Source organism: Scleropages formosus, chromosome 11 (assembly GCF_900964775.1).
Source record: "Scleropages formosus chromosome 11, fSclFor1.1, whole genome shotgun sequence".
NCBI classification, from domain to species: Eukaryota; Metazoa; Chordata; class Actinopteri; order Osteoglossiformes; family Osteoglossidae; genus Scleropages; species Scleropages formosus.
In genome coordinates this window covers 2469956-2487573 of record NC_041816.1, presented here as the reverse complement: position 1 = coordinate 2487573, position 17618 = coordinate 2469956, and the positions used below count along the sequence as shown (strand labels likewise).

Below are 17618 nucleotides of genomic sequence, written 5' to 3'. Positions count from 1 at the left end.
TGGGTTTTCGGTTATGTGCTCCGTGGTGTAAGTGCAGGGTCCGTGTGGTGCGCGAAGTGTGTTTGTGAGCCGGATCTTCTTCTGAGTTCAGAGTGAAGACGAACGAAGGACTTCTCGTTGAAAGCAGTCCAAACACCCAAGTTGATTTTCAGCAAAAATAATTTACCGTTCTCAGTTCCGTACCACGATCAGTTTCTGGCCTCTGACATTAAAGGTGCTGAATTTTTTTATTTTTTTGAATTGCACATACTACGCTTGTATTACATTAATTTCCAAATACTGAGGATAGAATAGGGTAATGTTTTATTTATTCCTGCAGTCTGGAGTTGTTACTAGTACACCTTGATTAAACTTACATGATTTACATGGTCGCTATTGGCAGATCATTAAAGCGGTTAAGGTGTTAAAGTGTGCAAATGAGTTGTGAAAATGAGACGAATAAGAGTTTTGTGTCTCTATTAACGGTATCTTCTTAAAAAAAAGAAAAAAATAAATAAATAAAAATCACACTCCAAGGGACCCTCAGCACGAGAAGTGACATTTCTCACACACCTGAGAGTTAAAGCGTTCCAATAACATGTTCGGTTACGAATGAAAACTAGATTTTTTTTTTTTTTTTTTTTTTTCTCCTCTCTCTTCCCCTCGCCTTTCCAAAGCGCATATCTCATCACGTAGAACCGGTTTGTGTTGGAAAGCTCTCTGGGTGAAGGTGGGTGGAATGGATTCTAATAGGTAGGATTCCTGCGATGTGCCCCCTTTGCCAGGAACAGCAGCAAAGCTCAGTGTCACAGTGCATCATCGAGTCACAATGTATGTTTCTTTGTATGTATATATGATTATTTACTCTTTATATCTGGTTTTCCCTGCAAAAAAATACAATAGTCATTTTTTTTTTTAGTCGAATCAGGTTATAATTGGGGGGGGCACAGTGGCGCGGTGGGTTGGACCGGGTCCTGCTCTCCGGTGGATGTGGGGTTCGAGTCCCGCTTGGGGTGCCTTGCGATGGACTGGCGTCCCGTCCTGGGTGTGTCCCCTCCCCCTCCGGCCTTACGCCCTGTGTTGCCGGGTAGGCTCCGGTTCCCCGCGACCCCGTATGGGACAAGCGGTTCTGAAAATGTGTGCAGGTTATAATTAACCCATTTCATCATTCATAGCCCTTGAACAATAAAAGTTTTTCACGATCTCTTTTTTTCTAGTCAAGAGAATAAACTGGTATTTGAACCCGGGCTAAACTGACGCGTTCTCTTTGCGGAAATTCGTCTCCAGCAGCTCCTCAGAGGGGATGTGGCGTAAAAGTGGCCCCGAATCCGAGCTCCGCCGCGCTCTCGTGCTGCGGCTCGGCGACGGTGGATGAGCTGCGAGCTGAGAACGGAGGAGATCGTAAAAGATCGGAGGTGCGGAGTACAGCTGTACTGCGCCCCGCGGTAGGGCTGTTCGCTCAGCTCTCACCGCACTGATGTAATGTGGATGGATTCTCCGCGTGGCCTAAGGTTCCTGCTGATCCCCTTAACATCTGCTGTGGTAATACTGGAACTTTTACTGCGAGCGTTCACCTTCGCGGGCCTTCTTTCTGGAGAAAGAGGAACGCCTCCCTGCCCGGGTCGTGGTTTTCGTGCCGGCCTGGCCTCGGGCTTCCCGACAGGTGTCCGCGGCGGCCGTGCGCCCCGGCCGACGACCGAACCGCGACCCCGGATGGCTTCGAGAGTCGGGAGTGGCTTCGCTCGGCAGTACCGCCCGGCAGGGACTACCATGGCTAATAACGACCGCGCGGCGACCGCTCCCCGACAGCTGACCCTCGTGACTTTCGATCCCCCTCGTCGGTCCACTTAGCCGTCCCGCGAGGAGTGCGGCGTGGAGGATGAAGGCGAGGGGACACGGCATCTGTTACCGCGAGGAGCTTCCGCGGTTAGCGAAAGGCCGAGATGGAAAAACCCAGCCGTTCCTAACATTAGAATGAAGGGGAGGAACAAGGAGAAGACGTTTTTAACGAATGAGTCCGGAGACTGGGGGGTGGGGGGTGCGTTTAAAAGAAACAAATCGTACAAAGTGCTGTTACGAAACAGCTCCCACCCAACCAGGAAAGGTATGTCCATTTCGAGCTGCAGGTGGCGTCGCGGTTAGAGCGCTCACGTTTAAGCGGAAGAATCCGGGTTCAAATCCCACCTCCTGCTCCGTAGCTTCGATCGAGGTACTTACCCTGAAGTGACACGGTGAAAGTTAGCCAGCTGTTTAAAGGGGTAAATCATTACAAGCTGCTCAGTGTATAAACAGTCAGTTCGGGGGAGGAGTAGCGCTGCTGTCGTGCAAGAGGACGTGGGTTCGATTCCTGCTCAATCTGCGTGGAATTTGCATGTTCTCCCCATGTCTGTGTGCGGGTGCTCTGGTTTCCTCCCACACTCCAAAGACATGCTGGTCAGGTTCACTCATAGTGTGTGAGTGAGAGAGAGAGTGTGTTCCACTCATGTATGGATGAGTGACCCAGTGTAAGTAGTGTATCTAGCAGTGTAAGTTACTGTGGTGAATAAGGTGTGTGGACTGATAGTAACACTACGTAGAGTTCGTTGGAGGTCGCTTTGGAGAAAAAGCATCTGCTAAGTGAATAAATGTCAATGTAAGTATCAGCAGAACGGAAATTGAACTGTAGTCTCAAATCAGAAGTGTGTCTTTTCCATGTTGGGAAACACACTTAATTGCTGTTTTCTTTTACATATCCTGGCAGGTGAGGAGGCTTCGCCACACCTTAGTACGTGTGGAAATAAGAAGAAGCGTTTCTCTGTGCTCCAATATGCCGGAAACTGAGATCTGCTCAACCAGGGGTGTCACATAATGTGGCCCGCGAGAACATTCCTACAGCAGGGGCAGCTCAAAGTGTAGCGGGTAGAGGTGCTGCTTTTGGACCCGGTGGTCTCGGGTTCGAGTCTCACCTCCTGCTGTAGTACCCCTCCATAAGGTACTTACCCTAAATTGCTCCAGTAAAATTACCCAGCTGTATCGATGAGTAAATAATTGAAAGTACATTAACATTGTAAGTCCCTTTTAAGAAAAATGTTGGCTAAGTGAATGAAAGCAGAATGATTAGTAGATACGTTGCCTGCAGCAAATTGTATTAATTCGCTTCGGAATATAGTTATAGTCGGATGCAAACACTTGGAAAAGGGGGGAAAAAAAAAAAAACACACACCTAAATAAAATACGAAGAAACAGATTATTTTTTTTCATTTTAGATATTTAAGATTGTCACTTGCCCCTTCCTATGACTTTTACACATGTGGCCCTCAGACCAGTTTGCAGTAATGATTGTGGCCCTCGGCAAAAAAGAAAAAAGTTGGACGCCCCTGCGGTGAAACGTCTGTTTCTCAGTGTCAGATTGAGGTCACGGGCAATGTACACTGTTGCATCTTACATTAATGTTTACCCTGGTGTCACTTAGCAAGGCTGTGCTTCTATAAACAGTGAGGTTGAGAGGAGGTGGGCAGAGGGTGCGAGAGGGGATCATGTTGCATAGTAAAGTACCTGGAAATACAAACAAGACCGCAGCTCACATCCACATCGGTGTTTCATATCTGATGTTCTTTTATCGTCATTCAGCTTTTCCACCGTAAAATAACGGTGATAATTTAGTGAGTTATTAACATACTTGAAGGGATTGTTGGAAAACGTCACCATTCGGGACTCGCCGCGAAGCCTCGGATTTCGCGTAAAATCTGCTCCGATTGATCTTCCAGGTACGAATGTTGTAGGACGGTACTCTCCGTGCTCGGAGGTGGTGGTTGCGGGGACGTTCAGGTCCTTCAGGCATTTGGCGACACGTCTGGCGGCACGTTCCGGAAGGCCCTCGGCGTCGGCCGCTAACAAAGGAAGTCTCCTAGACAACTGTTGCGCGCAGACGGCCGAGGAGCCTTAATCGCGGCTCGCCATCTGGTTCGGTGTCAAATTGTAGCGTGAAATTGCGCAGCCTTTTTTTAAGTGGCTTTTAATTAAATTTGCTCCAATTACGGAACATTTATAAGTCGGTTTCCAGCAGAGCGGCATTTTTCATGTGCGCCGTATACATATATATTTACCCCCAGCATATTGTTCATTTAAGTAAGCGCTTTAAACTTTTTCAGCTATAGAACAGCATTAGGTAGCTGAGTTAGTTTTATTATTATCAATAATAATGTCATTTGCATTATGTATTGATTTAATAATAATAATTTATTCTGCAGACTTCTGTCTCCACCTTAAAATGTTATGTTCATGTACTAAGCCACTTAAAATAATTTTCCGATTTACTCAGTGGGGTATTTCGCACACACACACATTTTCAGAACCGCTTGTCCCAGACGGGGTCGCGGGGAACCGGAGCCTAACCCGGCAACTCAGGGCGTAAGGCCGGAGGGGGAGGGGACACACCCAGGACGGGACGCCAGTCCGTCGCAAGGCACCCCAAGCGGGACTCGAACCCCAGACCCACCGGAGAGCAGGACCCCGGTCCAACCCACCGCACCCCCTGGGGGTATTTCAGAGTCTCTCTCAATTCAGGGCAAGTACCTCGATCAAAGGTGCCACAACAAGAGCAGGGATTCCAACCCAGGACTCTCAGCCTCAAAGTAGTGGCTCTAACCACTACGCCACCTGCTGCCCGCTATTGTTTTATCCACTTAATTTAAGCAGTGCATGACCAACAGTGTTTTTGCACTCTGGCTTTACGCCATCATCACGGACGGAGGGAAGAAAGCAGCAAATAATGCTGATGAATGCATAAAAGTCAGGATGAACATACGTTGTCCCACCCAGGTATGGTCCAGTCATTAGACCCGTGCGAATTGGAGAAGCGACCTGCTTTCTCCCAAATAGAATAACCAGAAAATCCCATCACGACGTTTGGAAAAGTATAGGAAAAAAGGATTTACGGGCTTTCGGAAATATTTTCGGAGATGAGACGAGGCCCGCGGAGGTAATTATTTGGAATCTAAAAATGCTTCCGGCTCTAGAAGCGAGACCAGATCCATCAGTGGCAGCCAGGAAGGACGAGACTTTCCCTTAAGCCCCTTAATTGTTGATCGCACGCAATGAAAATAAATGTTTTTCACCATCTATTTCATCCCACAGCGAAAGAGTGTTTATCCTGCGTGTCCTGAAGCGCAGAACGGGGGAATTTACCGCCTCGCCGTTTTCGGAGTTTCTCCCGGGATGGAGCTGCGAGTTATTTGGGAACGTCCCCAAGGAAAGTGCTCTCGGAAGCTGATTTCAGAGGCACAAAAGCAGATGTATTTTTGAGAGGAAACCGGGAGGAGGGAAGGGGCCGCGGCGGCCGCTAGATGCGGGCTGGGGTGGCGGTGGCGGTGGCGGAGGCGGGCGCCCCGGCGAGAGCTGGCGGCCGCCGGGTTACGGTTACGCTCCGTACGGGCCCGTGTTTGCTTAGGAACCGGTGTCACGGGCAGCTGCCGGGACTCAAGCGCGTGGATGAGCGGCCTGTTCAGGCAATCTGACCCAAGGACAGATGGGAGAGATGAAGCGGTTTGTCATTAAAAAAAAAAAAAAAGAGAGAAAAAGCAACATATATTTTTATATATTTTAAAAAAGGGGGAAAAAAAAAACATACAGCAGTGCTGGATGGATCCGTGCGTATCATTTCCACATGTCCCTGGGGGCCGCGGCGAAGCTCGCGTGCCGACGTCTGCGAAATAGCTCTCGCGGATGACCTCCGCTTCTCGCTGATTTACTGCAGTCCTGTTTGCGTGCGCTTCCCCGTTCAAAATGCGTTTTCCCCTTCTGCGCGTCAGGGAGGGCTCGCGTCGCCGTGCTCTTCGTGTTATAATTAGCTTGCTCGTGAAATAATCGCGTTTCGCAGCATAATTTAACAGCCGTTCGACTGGAGGGCCGCGCGCCGCCATTTATTCCGTGCATTCCCCCCCCACGTGCCGCAGAAAAAGCCGACTTACTGTCACCGTCCAAATATCTAATGCAAAGTATGCAATGCCGTTACTCTGCGAATCTAATGCCCGAGCGTGCTTTGAGAAGGGCAAATTAATGCAGTGAAAACTGATTTATATTCAGCGCATAAATTCCATTTTTCTTCGATGGCTACCGAGAGGGGATATCAAGAGGCCCACTGTTTGTCGCCCTCGTCCGTGAACGTTTTTTTATTTCGGTATCTGAGCCTGATCCCAGAGAGGAGGGTACTGTTCGGGGAAACGGAAACCCCTGGTCCGAAACCTTGAACTTTGCGAAGGGCGGGGCAGCCGGCGGACCCGTGAATAAGGATCTTTCTTGAAAAGTGAAGTAGACGTTGTCCGAATGGAAGCGTGTCAGCCATTCCCACATATTTTGTGGCTTTGGAGAAGAACTGACCTCTCGCTGTACTCAGCCAGGCTGCTGTGCTTCTCTGCTTCTCGCCGCTTGGTGGTCCGAAATCAAAGGCCTCAAAGATCTCGAAGGTTTTGGCTCCAGTGTGGCGGAATGAGCCCCCCCCCCGTCCCTCGGAACTGCTGAATCCCCTTTAGTTTTCGAGTCGAGGGTCACGTTTCATTCGGACCCGCTTCTCTCCTGATCTCGTATCTACTCCACGAACTTGCGCTACAAAATGCGTTCAGAATAAATAGTGCCCACTCGATACGCAGGTACTTGTGCGATGCTTGTTGGATGCGCTGATTGCGTGTCGAGAATTGTGTCATCTGGATCAGTATCTCTCCGTATGCTGCTGCGACGCACTTTTGTTTACTCGGAGCTCTACGTCACTTTGGCGATAAGCGTCTAATAAATGAATACGTGCAACTGTAAATATTTGTGTTGCAGCGTTTCGGGGCATCTTGTCAAAACTGCCAGTTTCCGCACTAGATATGGACACGCATCGAGAATGCAGCCATGCGTCGCAGCGCTGCGGAATATTCTTTTGGGAATTATTATGAAACCCTTTTTCCTTATACAGCGAACGTGTAGCTGACAGAAGGATATCTATTAATACTTAACTGCTACGTTCCAAGTGATGAAAAACCTTTCTGTTCTCTATTAGAAGGTAACTTACAGTATCGGCTTTGCCCACTAAGCTGTTTATGGTTATTTACTCATTTGTACAGCTGGGTAATTTTTACTGTGTTGAATCAGGGTTGGGGGGGCACGGTGGTGCAGTGGGTTGGACCGGGTCCTGCTCTCCGGTGGGTCTGGGGTTCAAGTCCCACGGGGGGTGCCTTGCGATGGACTGGCGTCCCATCCTGGGTGTGTCCCCTCCCCCGCCGGCCTTCCGCCCTGTGTTGTCGGGTTAGGATCCGGCTCCCCGCGACCCCGTATGGGACAAGCGGTTCAGATGATGAGATGAGATTCAGGGTTAGCCCCCCCCCCCGTAGCAGAGCGGGGTGGGCGGAGCCGAGGGGCGCGGGCAGCCTCGAACCGTCGAGCCGCGGGTACCGATGACGCGGGTCCGGGTTCTGGGAGCCGTGGGACGGGACAGCTGCGTGTGGAACGCGGGAAGGGGCGAGGCCGCGCGGCCGCTCCTCCGATGGGTATGTGGGGAATGGGAGGGGTCGCACCCACGTGGTCCGTCGCCGATTCAGCCAAGTACCTCCCGGTGCCCCCCGGAGGCCACCCAAACACGACCCGTGACCCCGCCGGTGACGTCGTGGTGGTCTTTCCCAGCCTTTCCGCGCCCAGCTGCTTCGCTGCAGCTTTCGCTGTTCTTGTTTTCCAGGAAAGACAATCTTAGTATGAATTATTAAAAAAAATAGCTCTGCACTTTTAGCTCCACAATTGCACTTCACTGACTCCACTACTTGAATATTCCGTTTTTTTTCTCCGCTAACCTCAGAACTTAGTTTTTCCCACCGTTTTTCTTTCAGCGAAACGCAAACCGCTGACCTTGGCCTTACTGGCTAGAAGGATGTATTTTTTTTTTTTTTTTTTTTTTTTTAAAGAAAAGATTTTGAGATCAGAAAAATGGTTTTTAATGGTTTATGTGTGTTTCGTTAGACTTCTCGGGCAGTCACATAGTTAGTGGGACAGCAGGTGACGTAGTGATTAGGACTGTCACCCTACCCTTAGAAAGTTCCAGGTCCCCCCCCCCCCCCCGCCCCTCCCGTATTACCCATGAGCAAGGTACTGTACTTACTCTGAAATGATAGAGTAAAAAATTACCCAGCTGTTTAACTGCCTATGTAATTGTAAGTGGTGTAGCATACAAACACAACATTGTAAGTTGCTGTAAGTGTACAAAGGTGTCTGAATAATGATATCGATGAGGACGGGTTAGGGTGACCCACAGGTAGCGCAATGGTACTAACGGTACGGTCTCCGCTCGTAGAGGTTCTGGGTTCAGTCCTCCCTCCTGCTGTAGTACACCTCATTAAGGTACTTCCCCCAAATTACTCAGTTCGGTAAATCATTGTTTGCTGCTTTAGTAACAAGGGTTCTTCTCAATGGGTTAGTTTTTAAGTTATTAATCTGGCTGAGCCGATTTTGGAAAGCTTGGCAGATGAAAAGGCATTCGTTCGACTGTAATGACCATCAGTGGAGGCGGAAATGAGCCTTTGGAATTTAGCGGTTCTCTACCCTTTGTGGGTCAGGCGGTGCAGGATATGCTGTATCTCACTGTACGGCTGCTACACGTTTGTACAGAAGAGCCGAATACAAAACGGGGAACCCTGAACTGAGGCGGTACAAATCAGCCCAGTGGAGAAACGGGGAAATGGGTAAATCAGTGTAAGTTTCTTAGTGTGCAATTTGACATTGGATGTCACTTTGGAGAGAAGTGTCAGCCAATAATTATAACAGTACTCACTATCTTACTCACATTAACCGCTTGTCCAGATCTGGGTCAGAATGGTCAGGAGCCTATCCTGGAAAAAATGTGCAAGGCTGGTTCTCACACACACACACACACACACACACACACACACACAGACAGAAGCTGCTTGTCCCTAGTGGGGTTGCCGCGAGCCGGAGCCTAACCCGGCAACACTGGACGCAAGGATGGAGGGGGCACGCCCAGGGCGGGACGCCAGTCCATCACAAGGCACCCCAAGTGGGACTCGAACCCCAGACCCACCAGAGGGCAGGCACAGGCCAAACCCGCTGCACCACCACGCCCCCGCTCTGCAGTAATAATAATAAGTAATTAAGCTGACGACTTCTTTAGTTTGATTCCCTCTGTTTTTTCCAGTCTAACATCCAATGTCAGGTTTGCACACTTAAGCCGATTAGTGATTTACTCGTTTACACAGCTGGGCGATTCGGTGTGAATTCAGGGTACGTACCTCATTCATGGTACGACAGCAGGAATATGGATTCGAACCCGGGTCCTCTCTGAACCAGTGCTTGAAAGCAGCTGGAATGGAAAATAGTAGCAGTTGGAGGTGCTGCTAAAAGTTACACGTAGCTTATGTTATATGTGCCAGGAACTTGGCGTTAATTCTTTACTTTCCAGGAGAGCAATTTGATATGAGGAAAGGTAGAAGATGGAGACTGCGGTAAACTGAATGTACGTGTCTTTCACAGCTCGGTGAAATCTTCTCACATCGCTCTATACGATGAAAATAAATCTGTATTTAATGGCAAACTCTTGAGTTCAGTCGTTTTCTGCGACTCGGACCCACTTTATTACAACCGTTTTCTCGAGCGGGAGCCGAACTGGGGTTTTCCATCGAAACAGTAAAGCCAAATTACTCAGGAAGCTCTGTCTGCCCACCTCTGGAACTCCGCGAAGAGCAACCAGCCAATGTGTTTTTAATCACTGCAGCCTGCTTTCAATTTCGGGCCTCGCGCACCGCACTCAAAGAAGCCCGAAAGACGCTGTGCATCAGTGCTGGATGCCACTTTCATTTAAAGCACCATCCATAAATCAAAACGCTGCTTTGTGTACGCTCCAAAACATCTTCATAAATTGGCTTCGTGTGCAACTGCTTCAACATTTTAACATCATGCTTATGTTATTTCAGGCATCCGGTTACTTTGGGAAGGGGGGGACATCTCTCGGTTGCAACAGTAAGCGTGTTAAGTCGTCGTGCGCTGGTCATTAATGACGAGGGTCAGTGGTAACGGTGAGTGCACATTTCCCATGAGTCCCTGCTGCAGATGTCAGTTGGTGAAAGGGGATTTGACCCCACCCCACTCAGAGCTTCTCGCTATGCGTAAATGAGTTCACGGCCTTGAGGAGCATGCCGAGGGCTGGGTGGTCTGCACGGCGTGCAGTAGAGAGGGTGGGTTTGTGGGCAACTTTAAAGATTTCTCATGACTCAAGTGGGGGAAAGGTGGGGGGGGGGAGGGCATTTATCAAAGCCTGTTGGCAAACGTAGTGAAAAAGCGCCCTTTACAAATCAGCGGGTCCATTTGGCGTTGCGTTCAAACATCCGTGTCCGGCCTCGGCCGGCTTTCGAGAGGTCGAACGGGATCATTGCGACTTATTACTACCGGGTCACCGTTGCTTAATCCTGTACTCGGCACAGACATCTTGCACATGGCCCAGCGGTAAGGAGCTTAGCGGGATGTTTGTGTGGAAATGAAAGGGTTTTACAGGAACGGGAACAGAAGCCAAAACTTGAAGGTGGAAACTGTTCACTGTGGGCTGAGGGGTGGAAAGAGGCGGGGGGGAGCACAACCCGAGATTTTCGAGAAATCTCAGAGGTGCATGACCCGCTTTACAACGGTTTTATTTGTTTGGCTTCGTACGGCCCTAATGTGGCGTTTTGCGTTTGGTACGGCTTTGTGTGTTTATTCGTTTATGAAAAACAAATAGAACAAAGTTTTCTACATTTGACAAAACAAATATTTGAATATTTTTTCAAGTATCTGGTGCTTTTCCTTAAAGCGACTTAATGAATCAGGTTTATGCGCTAAGCTGCTTAAAATGATTTACACATTTATTTAGCCAGGCAATTTTTACTTTATTAATTCAAGTATGCTGATCGAGTGGGAGGTGAGATTTAAACAATAGAAAAGTGTTCGTTCGTTCGTTCATTCGTTCAATAACGACTCATCCAGTGCTTGGTCACAGGCAATACAGTAAGTGATTTTTACTTAATATGTTCCACCCTTCTGCAGTTTTGTGGTACTATACAATGTATTCATGCTTTGCCCGTATTTTTTTTTTTTTTTAAGAACTTTACCTTGTTCACGTACTTTTCCTAAAGTGTGTTTTAAACCATTACTGCAATGGCAGGGAGCTGCGCAGTGATAATGTGTGTTCGCTGAATTATACAGATGTTCTTTGAGTCTAAACGAGGGCAGATGCTTCAATAAATCGCACTTAAGATCAGAAAACTACCCCTTGATGGGGAGCGATCTGCGCGCCAGCTCCGTTGAACCCAGTTGTGGTGTAATTGTAGCCAGATGCTCTGTAGGGGAACCCTTGCATAGAAAGGGGGCGTTGCTGTGGACAAAGCCGTCACGCAGGTCGGATGAAACCTCCCACGAAGGAGGCTCTTGGCATCACCGGTCGGCCTGCTGGCATAGTACATAACATCCGATAATGTGGTTTGCGCTAAATGGTTATTTACGTCACACGTTTTGCTTTTCTTACCACAGATTTTCCAAAAGCACAAACACCCTAATGTATCTGTGGGAAACTGAGTGTAGATGTCACCGATCTGTGGAGCGCAAACAAAATAATCACCAGCAGTAAATGTTGTTATTGGGTTGAAGGGGTGGATGGGTTTGAATCGTAACGACTGGTTCTGAGCTCGCCCTTGCGGTTGTACTGATGGATCTTAACTTGCCATATTGGTGAGGTTGATGGCTTTCACTTCCCCTGTTGGTTGAGCTGATGGTTCTTAGCTTGCTTTGTTGACCATTCTGAACCCGCCCTGTTGATTGCACTCTTGGGTCCCGACTTTCTCTCTTGCTTGGACTAATGGTTCTAAACTTGCCCTTGTGGTTGTATTGATGGATCTTAACCTGCCCTGTTGACTTGACTGCTGCGATCTGAATAATGGTTTCAAAACTTGCACTCTTGGTTGTGCTCATGGACCTTAGCTTGCCCTACTTCAGCGCCGATAGTTCTTAACTTACCCTCTTGGTTGGGTTGAGAGTTGAGAGGGCCACTCACAGTGCAGGCTTCTCCTTGTGTGTCCCTGTCCCTGTAGGTGTCCTGTCCCTGCCGGCCCACTTCAGTTCCTATGCGGGCGATCAACATGGCGGCACAGAGAGCCAAGGTGACGCCTACGCCCACCTGGAGCTGCGCACCCTGGAGCAGTCTCTGCTGGCCACCTGCGTGGGCAGCATCTCCGAGCTCAGTAAGTGGCTGTGCTCAGCCCTGGGGCACGGGGTCGTCGATCTGAGCGCCTCTCCGATTTCACTTCTCCTTCTCTCCTGCCTGACTAATAATCAGAGAAGACTTGGTTTTTTTGGTTTCAGTCTAACTAACTAGAGGGAAATTCCACTGAAAATCAAACGTAAAACCATGGAAATGTCATATTTATATGTACGGTATATATTACGGCTTACGTTTCCTTATGTGAGGAAAAATACTGATGATTTGGACAGTTTGAAGAATAGAATAGAATAGAATAGAACTTTATTGGCCATCTGTACACGTACGCATGGTCCGGGCACATAGGAATTCTTGTGCGATGCTGAAAGAGTCAAACGTATAAGCAACATGTACACAATAAATACACTAAAACTTCAATAAATAAAGCTACAATAATACAATAAATAAAATTACTACAGTAACAGAGAAGGTAAATACTAAAAAAGGAGGAAATACCCTTAAAAAGGGAACAAATACTTTAAGGAGGGGGGGGGGCAAGAATAAAATGCAAAATACACACAAAGTACACAGTAAAATATCCCATATACAGTGAAATACACAGTAAAGACTACAATAATACTGTTAATATTAACAGGCTAATGGTTAATGTTAATAATAATATTAATGCTCCAATGGTTATTGCACATGTTGTTATTGCACATATTATTATTATTATTACCGCCTTGGCCCTCCATCGACCTCTATAACACCTGGACCGTAGCAGAACATATGTCAGGATGCTTTTCCTGGACTATAGTTCTGCTTTTAACACCATTCGGTCAGGAAAGCTGACCACCAAGCTGACTGACCTTGGGGTCCAGACTGCCACCTGCAGCTGGATTCTGGATTTCCTCACAGACAGACCGCAGGTGGTGAGGATGGGAAGAAGGGTCTCTGGCGAGCTCACGGTCGGCACAGGATCACCGCAGGGCTGTTGTCTCAGCCCGAAACTCTTTACTTTGTACACTTATGACTGCGACTCTACCCAGGACGACACGGTCGTCATCAAGTACGCCGACGACACGACCGTCCTGGGTCTCATTAAGGGCGAGGACGAGTCAGGGTACAGGGCCTCGGTCAGCAGCATTCTGGTCTGTGGTGAGGAGAAGGACCTCGTCCTCAATGTAGACAAGACGAGGGAGTTAATCATAGACTTCAGGAAGAAATCTTCCCCTCTGCAGTCTCTCATCATCGGGGGGACTGAGGTGGAGAGGGTTGACAGTCACAAGTTTTTGGGGCTTCGGGTGACAACGAACCTGAGCTGGACTGAAAATACTGCTGCCGTAGTGAAAAAGGCTCAGAAACGGCCTTATTTCATCAGACTGCTCAGAAAGGCTGGAGTGAGCCTTCGTCCCCTCACGCAAGTCTATAGAGGTCTCGTGGAGAGCATCCTCACTACTGCTATTACTTTCTGGTATGGCAACACCACCCAGGTGGAGAGGAAGGCTCTACAGAGAGTGGTGAAGACAGCAGAGAGGATCATTGGGACTGATCTTCCATCTGTGGATAACATTTATACACAACGCTGTAAGAAAAAAGCCCAGAAAATCATTTGCGATATACATCGCCCAGCTCAGCTTTTCTTCAGGTACAAAAAGTCAGTTTACAATCTGAGGCACAGCAGAGCGGACAGTATAATCTCACACAAAACGCGGTTTTATAACAGCTTTTTCCCTGCCACAGTGAGACTCGTGGCATAAACTACATAAGGACCGATTTAAGATTCCAGCTCCCTCATATAAAGTGCAAAATTCATGCAATATTCAACCTCCAAGTGCAAAAGTGGTGTCTGCCTAGATGAGACTAAACAGGAAGAGGACAGGTTGTCATGATGTAAGGAGGTAAAGGGGAGGAAAAAAAAAAAGAGGTTGTTTACTGGTAAAGGTGCCTCATGGTCCTTCACATGAATATGAAGTCATGTGATGATGAACAATACAAAGATGATAGAGACTGGAGGTGGAATTTCCCATTTCCCTTGAGGTGGTTACCACTGGTTGGACGGGAGGAGACCCACGCAAAGCAGCGATGGGAATTAGTCAGAGCACATGGGGTAGGGTGGTCTCCCTCAACTGGCCTCCCCCCGGTCAGCTGTTTTTTCCGATGTCACCATCCCCCGAATTACCGCTTAAAATTCTCCAGACTGAATTTCATCGTGAAGTCGTCGCCTTTAGTGAGAAGTATCAAGAAAGACATCTGGGAACGAGGCTGACGCTATCCGGTCCTTCGGCTCCCGACGCTCTTGCCGTGCATTTCGTACACTCCTTTCCTTCTCCGTAAGCCGTCCCGGTTTGTTGTTGAGGATCACAGCTGCGGGGTGGAGCGAGGCTCTCTGCTGCTGAGTGGAGGATCAAAACCGCTTTCTTTGCTTCAGATTTTTTTGAGCGTACCGCTCGACCTACAGAGTGGAAAAAAAATCATCGTAATGAATCGTAAGATCTCGTGAAGGCGTGACTTCGGGTCACGGTGGTGATTCGACACAGAACGTCTGTGTTCCTCTGGTAAATATTGTTGTAACCATGCGTACCGGGAACGTACTGTAACTGCGCCCCTCTAATTGCCAATGATCTCTCAGCACCTAATACTGTAAAGGAATGTTGAGTGTTTAATCCAGCAAAAATCTGCGATGAATGTAAGGTGGAATATACAAGACACCGGCGGAGCCAGCTCGGCCGCGGCAAAGCTGAACTCGCAGAGAGCCGGAATGAAGTCCAACAAAGCGGGGATCTCCGCGACTTGTTAGTTCTCCGGGGGATTTATCTTCGAGCAGGAATTGCAGAGGCACGTGGTCGGCGAGGCGCCTTGGGACATGAGCGCGTAGCGGCGGCTGTGGCGTTCGTGGGACGGGTGTCGGATGTCTCCGGCGAAGAGGCCAGCGGCTCAGGCCGCCTGTCCCCATCCTCTCTCCTGCAGCCCTAGCAGAAAATTTCCCATGCCGATGATTTTCCAAACAGTTGTCTCTCGCCGGCTAATGGCACCTCCATATGGGAGCATTTTTGCAGCATGAGTAAGATGAGCTTTCCTTTTTAGGTTTGTCTACAGCGGTGGAAGGCTGGGTGAAACCTAGACTGTTTCCAATGTGATAAATAAATAAATGACTAAATTAATTAAATGTTGCAAGGAATGGGTTCAAGATCCCGCGTGGTCCCGGAGGACTGTTGACCCGAACGTGCGGGTGTGTTTGGGCCCCGCAGGTGACCTGGTGTCGAGGGCCATGCGTCACATGCAGCGCCTGAGCTCCACCTGCCCCGCCGCGAGCCCCAGTCGCCATGCGCACCAGCAGCCCGTATCCTGGTCCCCGGACGCTCTGCACACGCTGTACTACTTCCTGAGGTGCCCGCAGATGGAGTCCATGGAGAACCCGAACCTGGACCCGCCCAGGATGGCCCTCAGCAAGGAGAGGTAGAGCTCACCTGCGCTCCCTGAAGGAGTATTCTCTTTCCTTAACACATGCCCTATACACACACACACACACACACACACACACACACACACACTTTCAGAACCGCTTGTTCCATACGGGGTCACGGGGAACTGGAGCCTACCCGGTAACACAGGGCGTAAGGCCGGAGGGGGAGGGGACACACCCAGGACGGGACGCCAGTCCATCGCAAGGCACCCCAAGCGGGACTCGAACCCCAGACCCACTAGAGAGCAGGACCTGGTCCAACCCACTGCGCCACTGCACCCCCCTCACATGCCCTATAGTTAATGTTATTTATTTTATTAACATTTGCAATAACATTTAATCTTATTTATGCTATGTTATTGTATTCAGTTAATGTTATTCTGCTAAATATAAGGGGTGCCTGTTATCAAAGCCAATATGAAGTGATAATTTGCACCGTGAGAATAAAACAAAATACAAAAGGGATTTTTTTTTTTCCCCCCCATAAAACACGACAGAATATGTCACTGATGTTTATTAAGCATCGCTAGTTTTTAACGGCCTTGCAATAGACATTGCTATCAGTCGGAACCACAAAATTATAAATGTTTAAAGTTATTTTTAAGCATTTTACCTCATTTTTAAATAGATTTATTTATTATTCAATTCTGATGTAATAATTACTCTATTATATAACATCCCACCCTTCATCTTAGCTGTTTTACTGATGTAATAATGAGTAACAGTTTCATTATTTTGGTGTTTTTCAGCATGCTCTACTTACGTTACGAGAGTGAATAAAACAGTAGTTGCTGGAGGTGACAATAAATGCCTTGTTATTTCTGTAGAAAAAATGCAGTATCGCCCTGCAAAATAGATGTACCTACAGTTTTCTTCAAAAGGTCCTTTCGTTTTTTTTATAAAAGGGGAAGAACGTAAAAGAACAATACAGTAATTGGCTTTTTTTTTTTTTTTTTGCAATATTTGCCTCTGTAAAATAGGTAACCCTCTGCCTAATGAGATTTCTGCGGGGGGAAAAAAGTGTTATGGGGATAAGAGCTTACAAACAGAGCGACTTATCTGAGAAAGGCAGTATAGCAGGGTGAGAAATGAGTGTCGTTATTAATGAAACCATTACCTTCTTCATATAATTGGTGTGAAATGAGTTCTGTTCTCAGCTGTCAGCAGGATGCCTGCTATTTATATCTTTATTATTATTATGAGCTTATACGTGTCACTTTGAAAGTACGTCTTTTTATGCGTCGTCTTCCTCTCACTCGCGTAGGGGTTGCCGCACACAGCTGAGCGTAGGAGCGGCGGGCGAAACTCTGTCCGGTTACTGAAAGTGCGATGATACTGCAGCCCTTTGTTAAGAGATTGTCTGCAAATGACTGTATGGAGAGGAGAAATGCGGTGTCACAGTTACAGGCAAATCAACAATTTTCCAGAAATGACAGTTTCGAAAGGAACAGCGGAATACTGTATATAGCCTTGCGGTGACGTACGTACGTGTGTGTGTGTGTGTGTGTGTGTGTGTGTGAGGTTTGTCACAGGTGGAGCACAAATGCCCCCAGCGGTTTAATGAACTACCAGCTACATTACAAATAAATTGATTAAAATGATTAAATAAAAAAAATTCAATAATAGATAATGTATAAATAATAGATGGATAATAAAAAAATATAATAGATAAACGGGGGGGGTGCGGTGGCGCAGTGGCGCAGTGGGTTGAACTGGGTCCTACTCTCTGGTGGGTTTCGGGTTCAAGTCCTGCTTGTGGTGCCTTGCGGCGGCCTGGAGTCCCGTCCTGGGTCTGTCCCCTCCCCCTCCAGCCTTCTGCCCTGTGTTACAGGTTAGGCTCTGGCTCCCCGTCACCCTGTATGTGTGTGTGTGTGTGTGTATGATAGATAATTAATTTTAAAAATTAAAATGTCAATAATTAAAAGCGGTTCAAATTTTATTCGCTCAAGGTGCCTGCATTATGTACCAGCAGCTTATGGCACTTTTTTTTTT

At 47.9% G+C, this 17618-nt stretch overlaps 1 protein-coding gene across 2 annotated transcripts in view; it reads left to right on the top strand.

Annotated features, from left to right (window-relative positions):
- Positions 1–17618, top strand: part of LOC108934546 (ankyrin repeat and BTB/POZ domain-containing protein 2-like) — a 34376-nt gene that overhangs the window by 7242 nt on the left and 9516 nt on the right. The window contains exons 1-3 of one of the 2 annotated variants that reach the window (XM_029256200.1): positions 4523–4779; positions 12054–12203; positions 15412–15619. In XM_029256200.1, the coding sequence (XP_029112033.1) occupies positions 4740–4779; positions 12054–12203; positions 15412–15619 (398 nt within the window). In that variant the 5' untranslated portion in view covers positions 4523–4739. Of the gene's footprint in view, positions 1–4522; positions 4780–12053; positions 12204–15411; positions 15620–17618 lie in introns of those variants that run through there. The other variant, XM_029256199.1, reaches the window with a different exon arrangement.